This window comes from Pediculus humanus, genomic scaffold (assembly GCF_000006295.1).
Source record: "Pediculus humanus corporis 1103172108290 genomic scaffold, whole genome shotgun sequence".
Lineage (NCBI taxonomy): Eukaryota > Metazoa > Arthropoda > Insecta > Psocodea > Pediculidae > Pediculus > Pediculus humanus.
The window spans coordinates 2,110,052-2,133,582 of record NW_002987859.1 but is presented as its reverse complement, the minus strand read 5'-3'; the positions used below and the strand labels follow the sequence as shown (position 1 = coordinate 2,133,582).

General features: G+C 28.9%; 2 protein-coding genes across 2 annotated transcripts; one reads left to right on the top strand and one right to left on the bottom strand.

The window, feature by feature from the left end:
* Nucleotides 1-72: 72 nt before the first annotated feature.
* Nucleotides 73-2,049, top strand: Phum_PHUM542990 (uncharacterized protein; the record flags this gene model as incomplete). The annotated part of the gene is made up of 5 exons (XM_002431668.1): nucleotides 73-286; nucleotides 460-618; nucleotides 678-799; nucleotides 889-1,731; nucleotides 1,996-2,049. 5 exons carry the CDS (start codon nucleotides 73-75, stop codon nucleotides 2,047-2,049), a joined length of 1,392 nt encoding a protein of 463 aa, XP_002431713.1.
* A 112-nt stretch (nucleotides 2,050-2,161) lies between these two features.
* Phum_PHUM542980 (Discoidin domain-containing receptor 2 precursor, putative) lies at nucleotides 2,162-23,162 on the bottom strand (the record flags this gene model as incomplete). Its single annotated transcript, XM_002431667.1, has 16 exons — nucleotides 2,162-2,308; nucleotides 2,388-2,679; nucleotides 2,806-2,898; nucleotides 2,986-3,302; nucleotides 3,577-3,799; nucleotides 3,904-4,138; nucleotides 4,654-4,846; nucleotides 5,146-5,321; nucleotides 7,124-7,273; nucleotides 8,366-8,573; nucleotides 9,217-9,356; nucleotides 11,561-11,740; nucleotides 11,911-12,058; nucleotides 16,009-16,240; nucleotides 22,796-22,904; nucleotides 23,144-23,162. The coding sequence occupies 16 exons, from the start codon at nucleotides 23,160-23,162 to the stop codon at nucleotides 2,162-2,164; spliced, it is 2,862 nt and encodes a 953-aa protein (XP_002431712.1).
* Nucleotides 23,163-23,531: the final 369 nt, after the last annotated feature.

Genomic DNA, 23,531 nt, shown 5'->3' with positions numbered 1-23,531 from the left:
AGAGAAGGGTACAGGAGATCACACTCGAAGAAAGGAGACCTAAAGAAGATTTTGAAGAATTTACAAGAAGAAATGGTACAGGAGATCACACTCGAAGAAAGAAGACCTAAAGAAGATTTCAGAGAAGAAACGGTACAGGAGATCACACTCGAAGAAAGGAGACTTAAAGAAGATTTCAAAGAAGAAACGGTACAGGAGATCACACTCGAAGAAAGGAGACCTATAGAAGATTTTGAAGAATTTACAAGAAGAAATGGTACAGGAGATCACACTCCAAGAAAGGAGAGTTAAAGAAGATTTTGAAGAAGAAAGGGTACAGGAGATCACACTCGAAGAAAGGAGACTTAAAGAAGATTTTGAAGAAGAAACGGTACGGGAGATCACACTCGAAGAAAGAAGACTTAAAGAAGATTTTGAAGAATTTACAAGAAGAAATGGTACAGGAGATCACACTCCAAGAAAGGAGAGTTAAAGAAGATTTTGAAGAAGAAAGGGTACAGGAGATCACACTCGAAGAAAGGAGACTTAAAGAAGATTTTGAAGAAGAAACGGTACGGGAGATCACACTCGAAGAAAGAAGACTTAAAGAAGATTTTGAAGAATTTACAAGAAGAAACGGTACAGGAGATCACACTCGAAGAAAGAAGACTTAAAGAAGATTTTGAAGAATTTACAAGAAGAAATGGTACAGGAGATCACACTCCAAGAAAGGAGAGTTAAAGAAGATTTTGAAGAAGAAAGGGTACAGGAGATCACACTCGAAGAAAGGAGACCTAAAGAAGATTTTGAAGAAGATACGGTACAGGAGATCACACAAGAAGAAAGGAGATTTAAAGAAGATTTTGAAGAATTTACAAGAAGAAACGGTACAGGAGATCACACTCGAAGAAAGAAGACTTAAAGAAGATTTTGAAGAATTTACAAGAAGAAATGGTACAGGAGATCACACTCGAAGAAAGAAGACCTAAACAAGATTTCAAAGAAGAAACGGTACAGGAGATCACTCTCGAAGAAAGAAGACCTAAAGAAGATTTCAAAGAAGAAACGGTACAGGAGATCACACTCGAAGAAAGAAGACCTAAAGAAGATTTCAGAGAAGAAACGGTACAGGAGATCACACTCGAAGAAAGGAGACCTAAAGAAGATTTTGAAGAAGAAAGGGTACAGGAGATCACACTCGAAGAAAGAAGACCTAAAGAAGATTTTGAAGAAGAAAGGGTACAGGAGATCACACTCGAAGAAAGAAGACCTAAAGAAGATTTCAAAGAAGAAACGGTACAGGAGATCACACTCGAAGAAAGAAGACCTAAAGAAGATTTCAGAGAAGAAACGGTACAGGAGATCACACTGGAAGAAAGGAGACTTAAAGAAGATTTTGAAGAAGAAAGGGTACAGGAGATCACACTCGAAGAAAGAAGACCTAAAGAAGATTTCAGAGAAGAAACGGTACAGGAGATCACTCTCGAAGAAAGGAGACCTAAAGAAGATTTCAAAGAAGAAACGGTACAGGAGATCACACTCGAAGAAAGGAGACCTAAAGAAGATTTTGAAGAAGAAAGGGTACAGGAGATCACACTTGAAGAAAGGAGACCTAAAGAAGATTTTGAAGAAGAAACGGTACAGGAGATCACACTCGAAGAAAGGAGACCTAAAGAAGATATCAGAGAAGAAACGGTACAGGAGATCACACTCGAAGAAAGAAGACCTAAAGAAGATTTCAGAGAAGAAACGGTACAGGAGATCACACTCGAAGAAAGGAGATTTAAAAAAGATTTTGAAGAAGGAACGGTAAGGAGATCGCACTATGTGGGACGGCCCACATTCTTCGGAATTAGCACCAACGAATTCCAGGATTTACTCTCGAGGGAATCGGATGAAGACGTTGTGATCTACAACTCCACACTGATGGAACTCTGCCAGCTTCCAAATCGGATATCCTCTTGCGACGTAGTGCTGAAAGGTGAAGTTACACGCGGATAAACTTGACTAGATTAGTTAGTAACATTTTCATCTTGTTTCCCATTAATTTCCATGACGTTCCATGAATGATGTGTAGATCTCTTGAAGACGCGTGCTTGCATCCTTTGATTCGTATTATTCACAAGTATGGATACGTGTACCGGTGTGTGTGTGTGTGTACGTGCGCTCCTTGTTGTTCATCTCACACGGGATTATATCCTAAATTTTTCCTTTGTAAAAACAAATGAATTTCTCTAAAATTTGGCCGATCGGATTCGTTTCTTTGCCAACATTCTTTCATCAGGTCGTAAATTTCTTTCGGGCAATTTTTCGGTTGATGTAATAAAACCTGTAAGAAAAAGAAAAAGTAAAACGAGAAAACTCTTCTTTATCACCATCATCATCATCATTATCATTTATTTACTTACATTTTTTCCAGAATCCTGATATAGAAGACCGACGTTTTCAATGACTTTTTCGTCGCACATTTCTTCGTATGGTTGTTCTCTTGCGAATGTTAATATTTCCCACAGCGTCACGGCAAAAGACCAAACGTCACTCTTCGTAGTGAATTTTTCCAAAAGTATACTTTCCCACGACATCCAACGTATGGGTAACATAAGATCTCCATCTATTTGATAATAATCACCAGAATATAAACTTCTACTCATACCAATATCGGTTATTTTTATTTTGTAACCTGTTCCGACCAAACAATTCCTAAAAAAAAAAAAAAATTTGTCTCATTTTTTTTATTATTATTATAAAACGTCGATTTATCGATGAAACGATTCGAATTTAATTACGTTTTTTATTATTATTATTATTAAATAATTAATGCCTTACCTCGCGGCTAAATCTCTATGAACGAAATTTAACGATTCTAAATATTTCATACCGGAGGCGATTTGCGTCGCCATGTAAATAAGGCAGCCATAACTAAAAACAAAAAAAAAAAAAAATTTTTTTAAATGTATATATGAGTCGTGATTATAGAAAAATAATAATAATGATGATTATGATTACCTTAACGTTTTAGCATTAGTCGGTAAAGGAGACGTGGTATCAGCCACGTGATCCTGTAAAAATTGATATAAATCACCGTAATCCATATATTCAATAACGACAAATATGGGATCGTGGTCGAGTGAGGCACCTAAAACTCTAACTATATTCGAATCTTTTATTTTCGATAAAACTTTGACTTGTTGTCTGAACGTGTCTTTAGTCAAATCGGAAGATCCCGATCTTAACATTTTAACGGCGACCAAATTACACGACGACGGCGACGACGACGAATCGTATAAACAATCGCATTTTTCATTTAATTCGCATAATTTTACCTGAAATGATAAAAATAAAAATTTAATGACACGTCGTCGTGGAAAAAAAAGAAAAAAAAATTTCAATGGAAAACTAACGGAAAAGCATACGAAAAAAAAAAAAAAAAAACACAAATGGAATTTATAGAAATGAGGTCGCCGCGCAAAACGAATTTCAAAAAAAGGATATTAAACCTCATTTTTGCGGTCAATTATTTATAAATTTATTATTATTATATTATATTATTGTTATTTAAATCTGAAGAAGAGATAAAATAAAAAATTAAAAAATTACTTCTCCGAAAAGTCCGTAACCCAATTTTTCAATTGTTTTTAATTGAGTTTCGTTTATGTTAGGCACAGATATCTCGTCACAGCATCCTTCGTCTTCCGTTTCCGTTACGGGAAACTCGGAATCTGTGTTATTGTCTGAAAGGAGTCTTGAAAGTGATAAAGTTTGATATCCCGGTGAATTATTATTCACTCTCAAAAAACCTGAGTTTAAATCGTTATTTACGCTATTTATCGAATTCTAAAAAAAAAAAAAAAAAAAAAAAAGAGAGAACGTTAAAAAAATTAATTATTATTATTACTACTGCTATTCATTATTATTTAAAATTACCACTTTTTATTACTCCTACTACTACTACTACTACTAATACTCACTTTGCAAATTTCCGTTGTTGCATAATATTTTTCCATTTGTGGCGGCGGCGGTGGTATCGCCGGAGGTTTTGGAAAAAAATTTTGCAAAGGTGGTAACGGTCCTCTCATCATCGACGATAACGGAGATGGAGTAAAAGGTGGCGGTGGAGTTTTTATTATTTCCGGTACGGCATAATCTTCGTTTCTTCCTCCTACGACGTTTGTTTCGTCTTAAAACAATTAAAAATATATATTTATTTTGATTTACGGTTCAACAGTTTTTTGTTTTCGAAAAAAAAGCAGGGGAGGGGAAGGGGGCGAGGAGAAAAAAAAAGCGGGAAAAGGGAAGGGGGCGAGGAGAAAAAAAAGGGGAAGAAGAAAATTAAAACTAATAATCGGAATGACGTTTTTTCGTCTTACAAATAATTAACTTTAAAACAAATGACTTTTTTTTTTATTTTAAACCTTTCTTTAACCTCTTTCTCTTCTTCTTCTGTACCATCTTCTCCTTCCCTCCTCCTCCTGTTGCGCCTATCACAAATTTTTTTAATTTTAAAAAACGACGACGGGGTAAAAAAAAAAATGCGTTAAAAGGTTTTTTTTTTGGTTAATCTATCTAAAATCTGTATTTAAAAAAAAAATAAAAAGTGGAAGAGAGAGAGGAGGGGGTGGGAAGACGGGGCGATAAGAAAATGTGTGACGTCATAAAAATATCCTTATCACTCACCAACATATGACGGTAATTCCGTCGGAGTTTTTATAGGTAAACCTCCGCATTCCAAAGCTTTATTCCTTCTCGGCGTTAAACCCGCGTACATGTTCATGTTGAAAGGTTCTTGGTAAATGACTGCCTTATCTTCCGGTTCTTCGACGGATACCTGACCATATACGTGACCATTAGCATTCACGTTTACTCTCATCTGGAAATCCTAAGGATGGTTTATAAAGGGTTTAAAAGGTCGGGTAAAAAACGAAAAAATAAAATAAAATAATAAAACAAAAATCCAAAAAAATAAACTAAATCAAAAGCAAAAAAAAAAAAATCATACAAGACGATGATGATAAAATAATAATAATAATAATAATAATAATAATAATAATAATAATAATAATAAATCGAACGGAAAAAATTAAATTAACAAAATGGCGGAAAGTAAAGGCAGTAGAACATTTGTGAAGGGTGTGTGCATGTGTCCTTTTGTTGCAAAAAAAATTTTACCTTCATATTTATGGTAACGCCTTTTCCATTAGGTCCGGTGGCAACGAAACCACCGGGTAAAACGGTATTCGATGTACCACCCAATGCATTCCTTAATCTTCTATTTCTAAATACTATAAACATGATGGCAGCAACGAGTATGAGTATAACCGTTGATAAGGCTCCGATAACCAATGCTATATATTGTTTTGGCTCCGACGAATTATTAAAACTCGATGAGGGTGGAACTAAAATATTTTTACAAAAAAAAATTATTCATACGAAATTAATACCCAGTAATAATAGTAATAATAATAATGATAATAATAATAATAATAATGCTAGGCCGTCAAAAAAGTGGAAAAAAGAGTAATCAGAAGAAACGCAGGTTCGCAACGCAGACCGAAAAATTGTTGTACGGAAATTTAAAAGAATTGAAATCGTTCGAATCAAAAAAAAAAAAAAGTAAAACCGGAAACGATTACAATTGTCGTGGGAGCAGTAGAAATCACACCCACCACAACAACCCCGAAAAAAAAAAATTCGATAAGGATTATCGGATACCGTGGAGGAAAATTTCGTTACAATAAGAAGAATGTACGGCCCACATTTTGACCAAAATATTTTTATAAATGGGGCACCACAGAGATTCGAAATTCTATTAAAAAAAAAAAAAATCGATTCTAAACTAAAAAAATTTTCCGAGCGTAAAAATTTTAATAATAATAATAATTTTGAGTGCAATAATTCATTAAAAAAAAAAAAAAAAACAATAGCAGACGAATTATATGGTGCGACAATGAAAATCATAATTTAAAAAAAAAAAAAAAATTTATTTAAAAAAAGAGGAAAAAGAGAAAGAAAAGAAAAAGGAAAAGGAAAAATGAAAAATAATACAAAGGAAAAAAAGGAAATGATAAGAAAAGAAAATGAAAAATGATAAGGGATGAAGGACAAGTAATGAAAAACATAAAAATCTTCTTCTTCTTCTTATTCCTATTCATCATTAAAAGTAATTCAATAAATTTTTATGGTTTTCAAGGTCAAACCGCCTTCTTGACCTTGAAAATTATTTAAAAAATTATGTCATCAAATTAAAACCGCCCCTTTCCGCCCAGCAAGAGGAAGGGCAAAAAAAAAATCAAAAAATACGACAAGTATATATAAAAATAAACAGTGGTACCAACAACGATTAAACAAATAATTTATTTTTAAAATAATCGTCGACATTTTTTTTTTAAACAGCAGACGACAAAATGGCGATTTTTCATTATTATTATTATTATTATTATTATTATTATTATTATTATTATTATTATTATTTTTGTTGTTGTTGTAATTTTGTTTAAAAATAAATTTTATTTATTTATTTATTTATCCGTTAATATTTTTTTCCCTCCCTTCCTCCGTCCCTCCCATTCTTTATCGTCTGCATTTCCTTTTTTAATATATTTAAATTAAAGAAAAACGAATGAAAAAAAAGGAAAAAAGGAAAAATTATTTAAATTAAATTTTTTTAAAAACCCAAAAAAAAAATTTTGCCGGAAAATTTTAAAATCGATTTTAGTTAGCAAAAAAAAATTTTTTTTTTTAATGAAATCCCACTCATTCACTCGCTCATTCATTCAATCAATCAATCAATCTTTCTTAATTTCATTACAATTATTATCATTTTTAAAACAATTCAATTTAAATTTCTTTTCTTTTTCTTTCTTTCTCTTCTTTCTTTCTTTCTTTTAAATCAATTTTATTTTAATTTAATTTTAATCCTATTACACTTATATGAGTAGTAACATTTTCTTTTTTTTTAAAATTAAATTAAATTAAATGAAAAACAACAAAGGAAAAACAAAAGATAGAAAGAAAATAATAATAATAATAATTTAATTTGATTTTTCCCTCTTCCCTCGCGCGTTATGACGAAAAACGGTATGGGCGGAGGGAAGGGAGGGGAAGGGAGGAGAAAAAAAGAGAAAAAAAAAATTTTAATTTAACTCACCGATAAACTGATTGTGGTCAATTTTACTCGGGGTTGTTTGTACATCATCCCTTTGTAGTGGATATCCTTTGTTCACTTCGTTACCCTCGAAAGGAAAATTGACGACGCCATTTTCCGTTTCCTCATCGCTATAATTACCATTTACTATCACTGTAAATGAAAATTTCATCAATGTTATTATTAATTTTTTTTAAAAATTGATTTGATTCGATCAATTTCCTTTTTTTCCTATTTATTTAACTCGTTTAAAAAATTCAAAAAATTTTTCGCCGCCATTTTGTTATTAACAAAAAAAAAGGAAAACTTTAATAAGATTCATCATCAATTACGACAAAGTTCCATGACAGGTTAGACTTATCATAAGATAAGAAAAAAAGAAACTTTCATAATAATAATAATAATAATAGTAAATTCTCGTTTCTCATATCTCTTTATCGTTATATTATTCTCCGCAATGAAAATAATAATAATAATAAAATTCTACGACAAAATATTTTCACGTTATTTTTTTCTTATTAAAAAAAAAAATAATAATTATTATTTAAATTTCGAATGTCGCCATTTTTTTTGTTTTGTAATTTTTTTTCTACTGACAAATGACGTCATAAAATATTTTTAAAAAAATGGTGGATTTATAAGCAATTAACGAAACAGCAATTAACGAAATGGCGGCAGCAGCAGGAAAAATAATTTAATAATAAAAATTTTTTCTGCATTTAAATTTATTTTTTCTTGTTGAAAAAAAAAAAAAGGAAAGAAAAGAATGAAAAAAAAAATCACTTAAAAAAGGAATTGAGAGAAAAAGAGAGAGAGAGTGGGAGAGAGAGAGGGGGGAAAAGGTTTTTAGAAAATAAAATAAAAAATTCAAATAGCAGACGATAGGAAGCCGTCTATTGGCCTATTTGACTTTCAGCATCCAATTTCAGATTGCCAGACGTGAAAATCTTATAAATTGCTTCTTTTTTTTCCTTTCCTCTCTCTCATCTTTCATTTCTTTTCCACCTTCCCTCCCCCTTTCCCTTCCTTTCCCCTCCCCTCTCCTCTCGCTCGTTTATTTATTCTATTTATTGTTTATTCTCCTCTATGATGTTGTTTACCTTTTAATATTTATTTTTCATTACTCTATGATTTTTTTATTTTTTTTGTTGGCGGTAAATTTATCGGGTTTTTAGCGGAAGGGAAGGGAAGGGGTGGTGTAAGGGAGGGTAAGGTAAGGGGGGAGAGAGAGTGAGAAAATCTTACCAGAATCAAATTCGACTTCGCTAATCAATATCCATCGATTTGCAAAATAAAGCTCTAATTTGACGAACCTTCCCAACGTGTTATGTAGTTTTATCGTCACGCTTCTAGCATGTTCTATGACGAGGTCTGGAACGTAGGAATAATGTACGGGCATGCTGGAAAATTTATTACCACCGATGCTGAAGTAAACGAGAGCAAGAGAAAATACCTGAGGCAAAACAAAAATCAAAAAAATATTAACCCACGACGTACGATACCTGTGACGTCAAATAAAATTCGTTAAAAAAAGGGAAAAAAAAACTTTTTTCAAATTGTTTAAACAAATAAAGAAAATGAAAATTATATCGAAAAAAAAGAAAGCAGAAGGAAAACGAAACCATTTTTTTTTCTTTTGTTATAAATTTATTATTGACAAAATAATAACAACAATAAAATTTTATTTATTAATATCGAAGTTTAAAAAAAAAAAAAAAACCGACGGAAATTGAAAAAAAATTTTTTTTTTTTTAAAAACTTTTTATTTATCATTATTAATAATAATAAAAATAAAATTATTGGTTAATAATAAATATAAATAATAAAAGTTTATTTTTATAAATAAAAAAAAAAGTTTAAAATCAATTTTAAGCAGACGGTGGAACATTTTTTTAAAAAAAAAAAATTTATTAGATGCTTCATTATAATAATACTTTAAATACCGCGCGGGGTATTAACTGTATATTTATATATAATTATATTCGAAACGAGGAAAATTTTATAGAATTATATGACGTCACGAGGAAAAAAAAATTTGACGTCATCATCATGGCAAAAAAAAAAAATAATAATATTAATTAAATCGGATTTTTTACCTGTACGTCTTTACTGTACATGTTATTCGAATGTATGTGCATGGCTGAAAAATTTCTAACTTTATCGAACTCGAAAATTATTTCAACTGGACGGCCGGCCATACTCGGTGTATCGTTTTTCCAACCGACCCATTCGAAACCTATAAATAAATAAAATTATAAACTAATTAATAATAATAATAATAATAATAAAAACTAAAAATAAATTTCATAGATTCTAATCCAAAAAATATTTTTTGGAGTCGAACACGTTTTTTTTTTTTCTGTTGTAAATTTATATTTTAAATAAAACGATGTCGATGACGTCGTCGACGACGACGACACATTTGCTGTAGGGAAATAAATAAATAAAAAAAAATTCAAATAAGAAAAGACAAAAAAAAAACAAAAAAAAAAGAAAAATTAATTAGTTTCCCGTTATAAAAAAAAAGGTAGCATCGGAAACGATTTTCTATTTTTTTTTCAATTTTCCCGACCTTTGACCCTTAAATTTTTATCTCCTTCCATTTCTCCATTCTTTTCGAAACTTTCTTTTCTTTTGGATGTGTTTTTCTTTTTTTTTTCTTTAACTATTGCTAGACTCGACACTTTTTTTTTGTTTTATTTTGCTGAGCTTTTAATACTTCTTTTCCTTAACGCCTGCCCCTCCCTTTACCCCCCCCAAAAAAAAAGAAAACGATTAATCGTAGTTTTTCATTCAATCTTTCATCATCATCATCATCTCTTTTTCAATTTTTTCTTTTAACTCATCGTTTTACACGCAGGTAAATTTTTCAATCAAAAGTTTTTTACATTCACCTTTTTCATCTTCCAACTCATTCACATTTCAGAAATTCATCTCCCGAACCCTCACACCCTCACCCCATTTTATTCAAAACAAAAATTTAATAGAATAAATACACGACCAATTTTTCGTTTACTTTTTGTCATTTTCAAAATTGTGCGTTTAATAAAAATAAATTTTTTTCCTTTTTTTCTTGGGGAGGAGGGATGGCCGCGGCGGCGAGGTCGGGGGGCCGTCACACAATATTTTTTTTTTCTTTTTACCTTTTAACTTAATTAAACTTCAACAAGTTTCATTACTTAAACGTTAATTAACACCTTTAAAAAAAAAAACCTTTTTGCAAGTCAAAACCACCATTAATAATAATTTTATTCAACAAACTATTGATATTTTTTCAAAAGAAGTTGGATAGTGCGCGTGTTGAAGAAGAAAGGGGGAGGGGAGGGCGGAAAAAGGAAGAAAGGTGGGAGAATGTTAAAATCCCAAAAAAAGAAAAATAACTAAATAAATAAAAATAAAAAATAAACAAATAGATTATTTTTATTTAAACGACTCCCCACGCTTTGGAATAAATAAAGTGATTCATTGTATTTTTCGTTTAAAAAAAAAAAAAAAAAAAAAATCTCGTTAATGAACGTGGAATTTAAATAAAAACGTTTAATTTTTTCGATTCTTTTAATGACCCTCCTATTTTCCCCCGCCTCCCTCCCATCTCCTTTTCCTTCTTCACCCCGCCCCCCCTTGAAAAACGTTTTTTACCCGGCCGAGTAAATTTTTTTTTTTTTGGGAAAAACTAATTTTCAGTAACTTTTCCTATAAAAACTTTACTGTCGAGTTGTTAAAAAAGAATTATCGTTAAAAAAAAAATTTTTTTCTCTCTCTCTCTTTCTCTCTTCCCCAGTCACTCTCTTCCTCTCTCTCACTCTTTCTATCTATCTATCTATAAATATAGAGAATAAAGTTAAATTATAGTCGATTTTTATAGAATATAAAGTAAAATTTTATTACTCTCTTGTTTATGTAATGCAATGAAAAATAAAATAAGTTTAAATAATTTACAACAATTATTTTATTTCTCTCCTTTTTTTTCGTTTTAAATTAATCACCATTTTGTTTTACGCTATAAAATAATAATTTTTTTTTAAATATAGCTTTGCTATAAATTATCGCTATAAAGCTATAAAATATTGTATTCATTTAAATAATCAGGATTTTTTTTTAATGAAAATTCATTTTCCTATCGTTTTCCTCTAAAAAAAAAAAAAAAATAAAAGGGGAAAAAAAATTTTTTTTTATACTATAAAAATTCATTTCCGGTTACAAAAAATAATAATAAAAATTTTAAAACCTCAATGTAAGAGAGAAAAAGGTTAAAAGGGAAAAAGGTTATTATTAAGTCACATACGAAAAACACATGCGACTTTTCCTTTTTTTTTTCCAAAGTTTAAAAGAATAGCCGCCAAGAGGATGCCAATAATCGTTACGAATCAAATCTTGTTTTAATAATAATAATAATAATAATAATAATAATAATAATAATAATAATAATAATAATAATACCTTTTCCTTTTCCTCGTACGTCCAATCTAAAATTATCCGCTCCTTTTTCACCATCTTCCAATTGTCCTAAACCGCCATACAATCTCCCATTTTCTTCTATTCCGTCGTACGTTTGATCGGTTAAATCGACTTCGTTTCCTCTTTGCACGCCCTGATTCATCGAATAACTCACGAGACCATCTGTTGATTGAATAAAAAGAAAAAAAAAAAATTTTATACGGTTGATCGCGGTGAGGGGGAAGGAGATGAGGGGAAAGAAAAGGATGCTGGCAACAGCGTGGGTTGCTTTTACGAGAAAGATTAAAAGGATGATGGGGGGGTCGAAGATGATGATGATTGGTACTACTCACATGGTGATAAACAACCCAATAATTCGACTCTCATGCAAACGGTTCTTAAATGATCGCTATAAGGTACGAATCTTATTTTCCGCGTTCTGATTGGTGGATCAACAATTTGAGTTTCTTCCGTGTAAGTGTTTGAATTTCCATTTAATATCTGAAAAACGTAACCAGAAAAAACAAAACCTTTTATTTTATTTTTAATATTTCGTTGGTTTGTTTGTTTTTTTTTGGGGGGTGGGCCGAGAGAAGGCTTTTATTATTATTTGAAATTATTGTCTCAAGGGTGACATTTATATTTATTATAAAAAAAAAACAAATGAATACGGTTATGCCAACCTTGGAAATTGATTTCTCCAATGAAAAAAAAAATAAAAAAAAAAAAAAATTTTCGGTTTTTGATTTTGTTTTGTCTTTTTTTTATTATTAATAAATAAAAAAATTATTTTTATTAAAAACAACAACAAAAACAATCATTAACAATATTAACATTATATATATATATATATAACAACAAACAAACAAACAAACAAACACGTGAAAAACTTTTTAAATTAAAAACTTTTTCCCTTTTTTTTCTTTTTAAATTTATTTCACTTTAACCGAAATAATAATAATGATAATGTTAATAATAATAATGATTTAATCGGTTGATCGTTTAAACAAATAAATAAATAAATAATAATAATAGTAATTAAAATGAAAATAAAAACTCATCGTACGAAACCGGAAGATGTATTAAGAAAAAAAAAATTAAAAAAACTAATAAAATCGTTTTTTCCTTTTTTTTTCCTTTTTTTCATTCATTTTTCTTAAAGAAAAAAAGGAAAATAAAGAAAGCAAAGGAAAGAAAAGGAAAAAAAAGAAAAACCTTTTAATTTAATAGCATGCTTAAGTGTCCTTTTTTTTTAAATCTATTACGTAACACACAAAATAAAATAAAAAGTAAACACACTCGAATGAAAAAGATACAAAAGAAAAAAAAAAATTGTTTTTTTTTTTTTTTAAAACGATTACGTCATATTTAAATAGATGCAAAGGATAAAATGACGTCATCAATTAAAAAACGATTAATAAAGAGTGCGAAATTGCAAAAAAAATAAATACCGAGAAAAATGAAAACTCTTTTTTTATCCTTTTTTTTTTTAAATTTTCCTTTTGCTTTCGCTTTCGTTTTTTTTTCTTTTTTTGAACGAGGGGTCAGGGTAAAGGGTTGAAAAGGTGAACGATCGTGGCATTAGAACTTCACGACGTCCTTTTTTCCTTTCTTTCTTTCTTTTTTTTTTTTGAGTTTAAAAGACACACACACGCCGTCAAACGATTTTTTTTCTTTGTGGAAAGAGAGAGAGGAGGAAGGGAGGGAAGGAGGAGAGGAAGAAAGAGAGAGAGAGAGAGAGAGAAAAAAAAAGAAAATTAATTATAAAAAATTAAAATTTTTTTTTTTAGGTAAAAAAAAAAAATCAAAATAATTTCCGGGAAAATTTGTTGTTATTAAAATGCTAATAATTTTTTCTTACTCTCCCCCCTCCTCTTCGCTCTCCCCCCTCCTCTTCGCTCTCTTCCCCCCTCTTCCCGCCCTATTTCCAAGCCTTTTTAAAAATGTGTTTTAATAAAAAAAAACCGGAGAAAGAGAAAAAAAAAGAAAATTTGGCTTATTTAAAGTAGCAGCAGCAGTAGCAGCAGCAGCAGTGGTAGTAGTAGTAGTAGTAGTCGTAGTAGGAGGACGAGGAGGAGAAGGAGGAGGAAATGAATGTTGGTAAAAAAGCGAAACAAGTAAAACGTGATAAGAATGAATTAAAAAAAAAAAAAATTTTCTTCTTCTTCTTCGGGCAAGTTCCAAAAAGAGAGAGAGAGAGAAAATTCGTCGCGTAATATGTTGTGTCAATGTTATTTGTGAAAGATATTTTCACGAGTCTGGAGTCTAAATAACCTGACGACTCACTCCAGTATTTTCCAACCATCCGACGCCTTCCTTCCTTTTACCCAAAACTTTCATTTTTTTTCTTTTTACTTTTCCAGTAGAGAGAGAGAAAAAAAAAAGAAAACTCATTTCGTATTTAACTCAGCTATATTGACTCTTTTTTTTTCTCCAGGAAAGTTTTTCCAAAAAAAAAAAAAGTCTTGCATATTAGTCTTCCAACATGAAAGACAATTTTAGCATTTTTTTTTTTATTTTATTTTATTTTTCACTACAAATTCCAGACATTTTTTTTTCCAGGAGAAAGAAAGAAAGAAAAAAAGAAGGAAAGAGAGAGAGCAAAAAAAAAACGTGCTTCTTTAAAAAAAAAAAAAAAAATGACTTTGTCACTCTTTCCTTTTGATAGTTTTCATAATAATAATAATGATTATACAAAGAGGAAGGGAAAAAAAAGAGAGGGATAGGAGGAAGAGGGAAGAAGGGGCAAAAGGAAATTCATTCGTACCAACTTAAAAATAATTTATCAAATAAATTTTCACGTTAATTTTCTTCCTTTTTTCTTTCTTTTTTTTTTAACTGGAAAAAAAATTTTCGTGTCATTTTGAAGAAAAAAAAATTTTGCTGTCGTATCCACCTTGCTTCGTTATTATTATTATTATTATTATTATTATTATTATTATTATTATTATTATTATTATTATTATTTGAATTTTTGAGCCACGCCCATCTTTTTTTTTTGTTTTTTTTTTCATATTTTAATTTTTTGTACGTCATTTTTAATAATTAAATTTTTAAATATCGAAATCGATTTTTTTTTCTTTTTTGTAAATCATTCGCGTCGATTATATTATTACTGTCGTTTTGCTGCCGTGCTGTCGCGTTTTAGGTTTTTTTTAAATATTAAAACTAACACGATTTTGTGTGTGAGGGAAGAAAAAGAAAAACTTGAAAAAAAAACACATTTTAAATTTACGTCGGGTCAAAAGAAAAAAAAAAAAAAAAATAATGTGCACGGAAAATTAATACGTAAACGGACGGAAACGGCGGAAACGTACGACGAACACGTCGGTGCATAAAACAAAACGAAACGAAACGAAATTTATGTTAGTATAACTGTTAGTAGTACATTTGTTTCATATTTATTATTATTATTATTATTATTATTATTGTTTTCATAATTTGCAAAAGAGAGAAAGAGGGATGGGGGAGAGGGGGGGGAAATACAAAAATAATTTTTTTTTTTTTTAATAATCTTGCTTTACCAAAAAAAAAAAAAAAACAAATTTTCACGATGACAACTTTTCATCCATTAAATTAAAATTTATTAAAAAAAAAAAAAAAATTGTTTTAATATTTTTTATTAAAGAGAAACGGAAGAAAAAAGACGACGACGATTTTTTTTTTTTTTTCATTCAGAAAATTTTTAAAATCCACAGCTGTCAACATAAAAACAAAAAAATAAAAAAAAAAAAAAATTTCTTGTTTTATTTCACCGTGAATTGGAGGGGGGAGGGAGAGGGAGAGGAGGAGGAGGAAGAGGGAGGGAGACGATGCCATAAACCGCGGATGCCAATAACTTATTTCGTAAAACCATTTTTTTCCTTTTCCTTCTTTTTTTTTTTTTGGCCGTCTAATATTTATTATAACTCGTAAACATGTCCGACGTAAAAAGAATACACGCAGCAGCTGCCGACGTTAAGGTTATTTAGGCTAGTTTCGTTACTTTTTTTTGGGGGGGGACCAGGTTTGACTCTTTCTTTCCTAACCCCATAATAAACTTAACAATTAAATCCTCAAAAAATACTTAATATTGATAATAAGAAAGTGAAATTCATTTTATTCGTTATTATGCTACCTGCAAACAGGGTTACCAACTTGAATGAATTAAATTTAATCGTTATGATATCTGCAAACAGGATTACCAACATAAAAAAGTTCGAATCTTACTTTTAAAAAAAAAAAAAAAACATCAAAACGAATGGGAAATTTTTGTTTACATTATATTCGGAATGTTCAACATTAGATTTAAGTTGGCAGTACCGATCTGATTTTTCAATTTTATATATTGATGTACATTCATGCTCGCGTATGCTTATGTATAAAAAGGAAATTATTAATTTACGGGATTTTTTTCCCGTTTTTTTTTCGATTGATCGATCTATCGATTAATAAATAAATAAATTTCTTACCTCGGATTTATTTCTACTTTTCCATCGACTCCATTTTGACGTTCCAGGTTTCCAATAATCCAACATGAATTTTTCCGCGTATTCAAGTCCTTTTCCATTTCCAAACCTTCCCTGCGTTTTTGTACCCGTTATCACGTAAAGGTCGTGTAAATTAATTTCTAAATATTCGTGAGCTTCTTTATCGATCATTTTTTTCGGACACCAAGCTCCGCCATTTTTATCATTTTTCAACCTGAAATTATTAAAAAAAACTATCGTGACGCCATTTATTTACTTATTTATTTATTTTAACTTTTTATTACATATAATTAAATAAAAAAAAATTTTCGATAACGATGATGATGATAATAATAATTTTATAATAAAGGGTTTCCAATTTTTGTTTTTTTTTTTTTTATAAATGAGGAGAAAGTCGAAATGTCAAAAAAGTAAAAAAGGAAAAGCAAAAACAACAACAACAACAACAGTAAGACAAACTAAAAACCAAAACTTGCGGCTTTACCCTCCCTTTTCATTCCCCCGTCAGGTTTCTTTAACTTGAGCTTTCAATTTTCCAAAATTTTGATAAATTTTACTAATAATAATAATAATAATAATAATAATAATAATGGTAATAATAATACCGATAATAATAATAATAATAATAATAATAATAATAATAATAAAAATTTAAAAATTTCCCCGTTTAATTACCCTACAGAGATTTTTAAATTCGTGTGTGTGTGTTTTATTTTATAAAAATTTATAGCCGACGAAATTTTTTTATTTTTTTATTTTTATTTCGTTCCTCCTCCACCGCCCCCTTCCTACTCCTTTCCTCTTTCTTCCTCCCCTCTCTCATCCCGCCATTCGGACTTGCCCAAAAATAAAAATTTTTTAATCGATAAATTTTAGTTTTTTTTTTTTTTAATAATTTAATTTCGCCGCCATTTTTGTTTTTTTTACACCTACGTAATCACTATAAATGTCGCTATGATAAACATTTAGTTTGTTGAACATTTTAAAAAGACGATAATTTTTTTTTTTAACAAAAATTATAGCGCTATATTTTATTTCGTTTGCCGACGACAGATACGTCATCGATAACTTTTTTTTTTTTTTTCATTTTAATTAAAACGAAAAAAAAAACGAATTGTATTACAAATCATCATTAAAAATAATTATTTAATAGCGCTATAAATTTTATTAGTTTATTTATATATAAAAATTTTATAGTTAAACCCGCACTATAAGTACTATAAACCAAATTTTACAAGTTTTTTTTAAAGAAAACCATAATTAAAAATTTAAATATTTCCGCCATTTTTTATTTATTTATATTATATTAATATTGTTTGTTTTTTTTAGTGTTTGGTATTTATATCTTTCTTTTTCTCGGCTTTATTGTGCGTGTGCGTGTGTATTTTATGTATTAAATTTAAAGTGACAACTTTTATCGCTTTCCTTTAATCTAACCGATTCCACTAGTTTTTATCCTTTTTTTTCTTTTTTCTTTCTCTTTTCTTTCCCGCTCTCTCTTTCTCTCTCGTTCCATCATTTCACTTTCTTTTTATACTTTCCCTTTCTTTTATACTTTGTTTTCGTGATCATGCATAGCCGACTTAATTTAATTTCTGATTTTAAAAAAAAAAATGGCGAAGATTAAAACATTTCAAGGTCAGGTTATTAAAACGAATCAAAAAGAGTTTTCAGTTGTGTTTAGTAAGGCACAAAACTTGAATCGAAATTTGATTTTTATTATTAACTTTTTAAAAATTTTCTTTTATTTTCCTTCTCCCTTTTCGCATGTAAAAAAAAAATGAAATGAAATGAAAAAGTCAAAAAATTAAAAAAAATTTCAATTACGGATAATGTGAAAAAACAAAAAAAGGGAGAGAGAGAGAGAGAGAGAGAAAGTGAAAGAGAGGAAAAAGAATAAGAAAAAAAGTTTTAAACAAAGTTCAAAAAAAAAAAGAAACAAAATTTTGGAAAAATAATAAAAAACAAACAACAATTTCTACTCTTTATTACCATTTCTCTTCCTCTTCCTCTTCCTCTTCCTCTTCCTCTCTCTCTCTCTCTCTCTCTCTCTCTCACTCTCTTTCCAAAATAAAAATTAAAAAAAAAACAAACCAACGTATTTTTTTTTAATGACGTCATTATTTTTTTCTCTTTTATTTCATTTTTATATGAAACTATTTAAAAAATCAACCCGACGACCCAATTTTTTCTCTTCCCCTCTCTGTCTCTCTCCCCTCCCCCTTTCTCTTCCCCCTCCCTCTCTCTCTCTTTTTTTTTTTTCGTAAATTTAATTCACTCATTTAAAATTCAATTGAAATCTTTTTAATTTTCATTTTAAAAATATGGACGATTGTATAGTTAAAAGAAAATTCTTTTGGTAAATTTTTCTCCATTTTTTTTTCTTCCGTTTAAAGTAATAATAATGAAAAATCGAAATTTAACAGAGAGAGAGAGAGAGAGAGAAAGGGGGACAAGAAGAAAAAGTGAAGAGAAGAAGAAGAGGAAAAAAAAACGAAAAAAAAAGGAATGAAAAAAAAAAATTTTTAATTTGATCATTAAAAGCTCAAGAAAATGTCCTCGTCGGAATTTTTTTTTTTTTTTTTTTTTTTTACATATTTAACTTACGAAATCGTTTTTGATCCTTTTAAAATTATCATCAACAGCTTTTTAACCTACTAAAAAAAAAAAACTACAACCATAATCATTTCCTTCTAGCAAAAAGATTTTTCCTCCAGCTTTATTCCAGATAAAAAAAAAAATTTTTTTTCTTTTCATTCTCTCTTTTTCTCTTCTTTATTATAAATATATATTTTCATTTCATTTCATTTTTATTTTATTTTACTACTCTTCGGAATAAAAATAATAATAATAATAATAATTATTATTATTATTATTACTATTTTTTTCTTTCTACAACAACCACTACATTTTCCAAAAGATTAAAAAAAAAAAAAAATTATTTTCTAACTGAATAAATCGTGTATGAGCTCTCACGCGGACGAGTGATTTATATTATTATTATTATAATGACGTCACGATGATAATAATAATAATAATAATAAAAATAATAATAAGGGAATAAATAAATTATTAATGAGATGATTATTCGTTACAATGGCGTAGAGACAATATGAAGAACACACACACGCACACGAACGCACACGAACCAATTTTTTTTTTTTTTTAATTTAAAAACCGTAATTACACGTTGAGTTTTACTATTATTACTATTATTATTATTATTATTATTCATAATAACTCGACCTTTGACCTTGAATTAAAATCCGATGACTGTAATTTGTAAAGAAATAAATAAATAAACAAACAAACATTGTGCACGATAATAAACCCCTAAAAAAAAATTTTTTAAATTTAAATATAGATTCGAAAAAAAAAAGATAATTCACAGCTGCCAACCTAAAATTTTAAAAGCAGACGACGTTAAAAAAAAAAAGAGATGATAGTTTTTTTTATTATAAATACGGTTCGAATAATAATGATGATGATGATGATGATGATAAACGTCGTATTAATCACGGGTAAGTCATAACTTCGTAAGAAGAGATTAAAAGAAGAAGAAGAAGAATGATGAAAGAAAACGTGGCAGCAGATTTTACGAAATGACTAAATCCTGAGAAGATTTTCTCTTCATCTTTTCTCCCTTTTTTTTTTTAAAAAAACATTTTATTATTATTTACAAAATGTATTATTATTATCATTTTTATTTTACAATACGGATACGATTAGGGGTTAATCTAAATGAAAAAAAAAAAAAAATTGAAACACGTCGTGTCAAGAGTAAAAGCAAATAATAATAATAATGATAATAATTTTCTTTTAAATATTTTGTCGTCATAAAAAAAGAAAAAGCGGAAATTAAAATTAAAAAAAAAAAAAAGAATTAGAAAGAGAGAGATAGGAAGGATTTTTTTTTTGGTTAAAAAATTAGAAAAAGGATGACCGGGATTTAAAAAAAAAAGAACCGGAAACTGATGATTCCCATAACATAACATAACATAACTGAGAGATAACAAAGTGTGGAATTATCTGTAGAGAGAATTTCCGGGTTTTCCCCAAATGCATACAAATCGTTTCAACGTGATAAAAACCGGATTTTAAAAAAGGAGATGATGATGATGATGATTATGTGTGTGTGTGAGATAGAGAGAGAGAGAGAGAAACGGAGAGTGTGTATGTGGTTCGGTCGAGATTGACTTGAGCCCTTTATAACCAAAATGTAAATTATTGTAAAACCGGATGTGGCCTTATCTCGTACGTACCGTTGGAAATTTTTATTATTAAATTAATGTTTTTTTAATTTATGTTTTTTGTTTAAAATACACTTTCATCATCATCATTATCATCATCATTATTATTATTATTATTATTATTATTATTATTATTACTGTTTATATATAATTACGCTAGAGTAGCCAAAAAAAAAAAAAAATTTTCGTGCTGTTGTGTTTTTTCTAAATTTTTATCTTTTTTTTTGTTATTTGTTTTTTTTTTTTTTATACATTATTACCAACCTTTTTGAATTACCAACCTTAACAAAAAAAAAAAAAATTTCTTTTCATAACATAAACAATATGATTTGTTTTTATTAAGTTTAATCCACTCATCGACATAAACATTTAAGGATTTTTCACGTCATAGAGTAAAAAAAAAAAAAAAAAAATTATGGATGGTCAAAGTCAAAAAATTTCAAAAAAAATTTTTTCCACGTAAAATATTTTCCTTTTTTTTTTTTGGGGGGGGGGGGTAAAAATTTAATTTATTTAATAATATATATAGGAGAAACGAAGAAATTTCAAAAAAAAAAAAAAGTATCGAAAGGATTTTCATCTCTCTCTCTCATGCTGAGCATACCGACACACACACTCACGCACGCACGCACGCAGGCTTCGTTCGTTTCGTCCAATTTTTTTTCTCTCTTTAAATCCGCAAAAAAAAAAAAATTTTTTTTTTATCACCGAATAAAAATATCAATTGAAACCCTTACAAGAGAGCAGACATTCATACAACCGGAAATGATTTTTTTTTTTCTAAAACCGACGCTAGTCAATGGTAGCATTTCTATCTAAATGGGAATAAAAAAAAAAAAAGCTTTTGGTTGAATCGTATAAAAAAAGATGAAATTTATCCTTCTCATCTTTGCTCTTCCGGTTTCTTGTGACGGCAAAAAAAATAAAAAATAAAAAAATAAATAAAAACGAATAAAAAAAAAAAATTTACGAAAAAAAATTCGTGGAGAAAAAAAAATGGCGGATAATAAGAGAGAAAAAAAAATTTTCTCTTTCTCTCTCTCTCTCTCTCTCTCTCTTTCCCCCTTCCCTTTCTCTCCCCCTCTCTCTATCTTATTATGCTTACTTATCTAAAATAAACTCTAATGAAAAATTCTGTGTGCACATCATCCGGATTTCATATACCTCTTTTTCCTTTTTCATTTCCTCCCTTCTTCCCTTCCTCTATCCCTCCCAACCTCTCTACACTTCCGCTTTTCTCTTTATCATCATTCTCTCTTTCTCTTTTTTTCCGTCTCCCTTTAGCCATTTGTCTGACTGGACTATAAACTTTTACCCTCCATTTGAAAATATTTTATAAATTTTTTAAAACTCGAAGAAAAATTGATTACACTTTTTTTTATTTATTTATTTTGCTCAGGTGAAATAATTTTCACCTTTCGTTGGTCTTTTTTCTCGTTACCCGACCCGAGAAAGACGGGAAAGCAGTGAACGAAAAAAAAAAAAAAAAAACGAGGCGTTATTAAAACACGAAGTAATAAATAATAATAAATAATCCAAAATAATTATTTTCTTTTCGGCAAAAAAAAAAAAACGGAAAAAATATTTCGTGGCACTATTATAGTAAATTGACAATGTTTTGATAAAAGGTCATTAACCTTAATCCCGTAAATTAATTTTAATGCAGAAAGAAAAATTCACAATTATTGTATCGTGAGGGAGGGGGGAGTAAAAAGAAAAAAGTCGTGGAAATGGAATTTGAAACGACAAAAAAATTTTTTTTTATAACTCGCCTTATTTATTCACTCCGCCCTGTTAATTATTATTATTATTAACAATAACATAATTATTTTAAATGTGCATTAAATAGTTTCAGGCAAATTATCTACTTCCACGACGACTTGTTTTCAACCGTTTGGCGTACCATACATTTTTTGCATTACAATCAAAAGCACCATGATTTTACTATTAAAAATCGATTTAAAAAAGAAAAATTTATGAAAATAAGTCAACGACATTTTTGACGTGGCTTTAATATTATTTTTATTGATATATTTCTTCCTCTCCCTCCCCCCGAAAAAAAAAAACAAATTCGCATAACGTATCCAAATTAAAAAACTGAAAACAAAAAAAATATTTCATAATTTTTTCCTTTTTTTTTTTTTTAAAAAAAAGAATTCCCTTCCTTTATTTTACCTTTTCTAATTACACGTCACGTTGACTCTAAAAATTTTTTAAACGTGACGAATAATTTACATTTGTTTCTTTTAAAAAAAAAAAAATTGACACGATCGATAATTTTGACCGTTGGTAAACCAAAAAAAAAAAAAAAAATCTCATATCACATACACAAATAAAACCTTTCGACGCTTTTTCTTACCTTTTCTGATCCTTTTTCGAATATTATCACCACCACCATCACCATCATCATCATCATCATCATCATCATCATCATCACCATTATTATTATTATTTACTCATGCGTATTCGTAAAAATTTTAACAACTTTAATATAATAGGAAAAAAGTAAAAAAAATTACCTTCCGTGTTGAGGTCCGACACTTGCCGAATCGTAAAAAGAACTTGCAGTTATATCCTTATCTGGAATTAATCTGGATTCCATTCCCAAAGGTTTGTTGCATTCAATTTCTGGAAGAGAAAAAAAAAAAAAGGTTATAATTTTTTTAATACGATGAGAATGAATGTAATTCAATTCAATCAATCATTCGAAACGTTTTTTTTTTTTTTTTTTTTCATAACTTCACGACCGTAAGTAAAATAATAATAATAATAATAATGATAATAATAAGTTTAGAATTGAGGGAGTATTTTTTTTAATTGAATTTAAAAAATTCATAGGATTTTTGGGGGAAAATTTTAAAACTGACTGCTGCCACGGGAATTCATTTTACTTAATTTCATTGCTCGAGGATAGGTCGAATGAAAACCTTTTGGGACAAATTTTTAACGGCTCACTAAATTTTCTCGGACTAAGAAAATAAACCAGGAAAAATTTTAAATTTTAATTTATTTCTGTTTTTTCCCCCTCCTTCCCCCAGCCCCTCCTTTTATTATTATTATTTTTCTTTATTTTCTTTTTTTTTTTGCGAGAGTAAATTAAAAAAAGAAGGAAAAGAGAGGGAGAGTGGGGTAGGAGAGGAAAAAAAATTTTTGGAAAAATTGAAAGAAATGCGATGAACATGACAAAAAAAAAAAAAATCAATTTCTAAAATGCTTTACCATGTGCAACTTTAAATTAAAAAAAAAAAAAAGTGT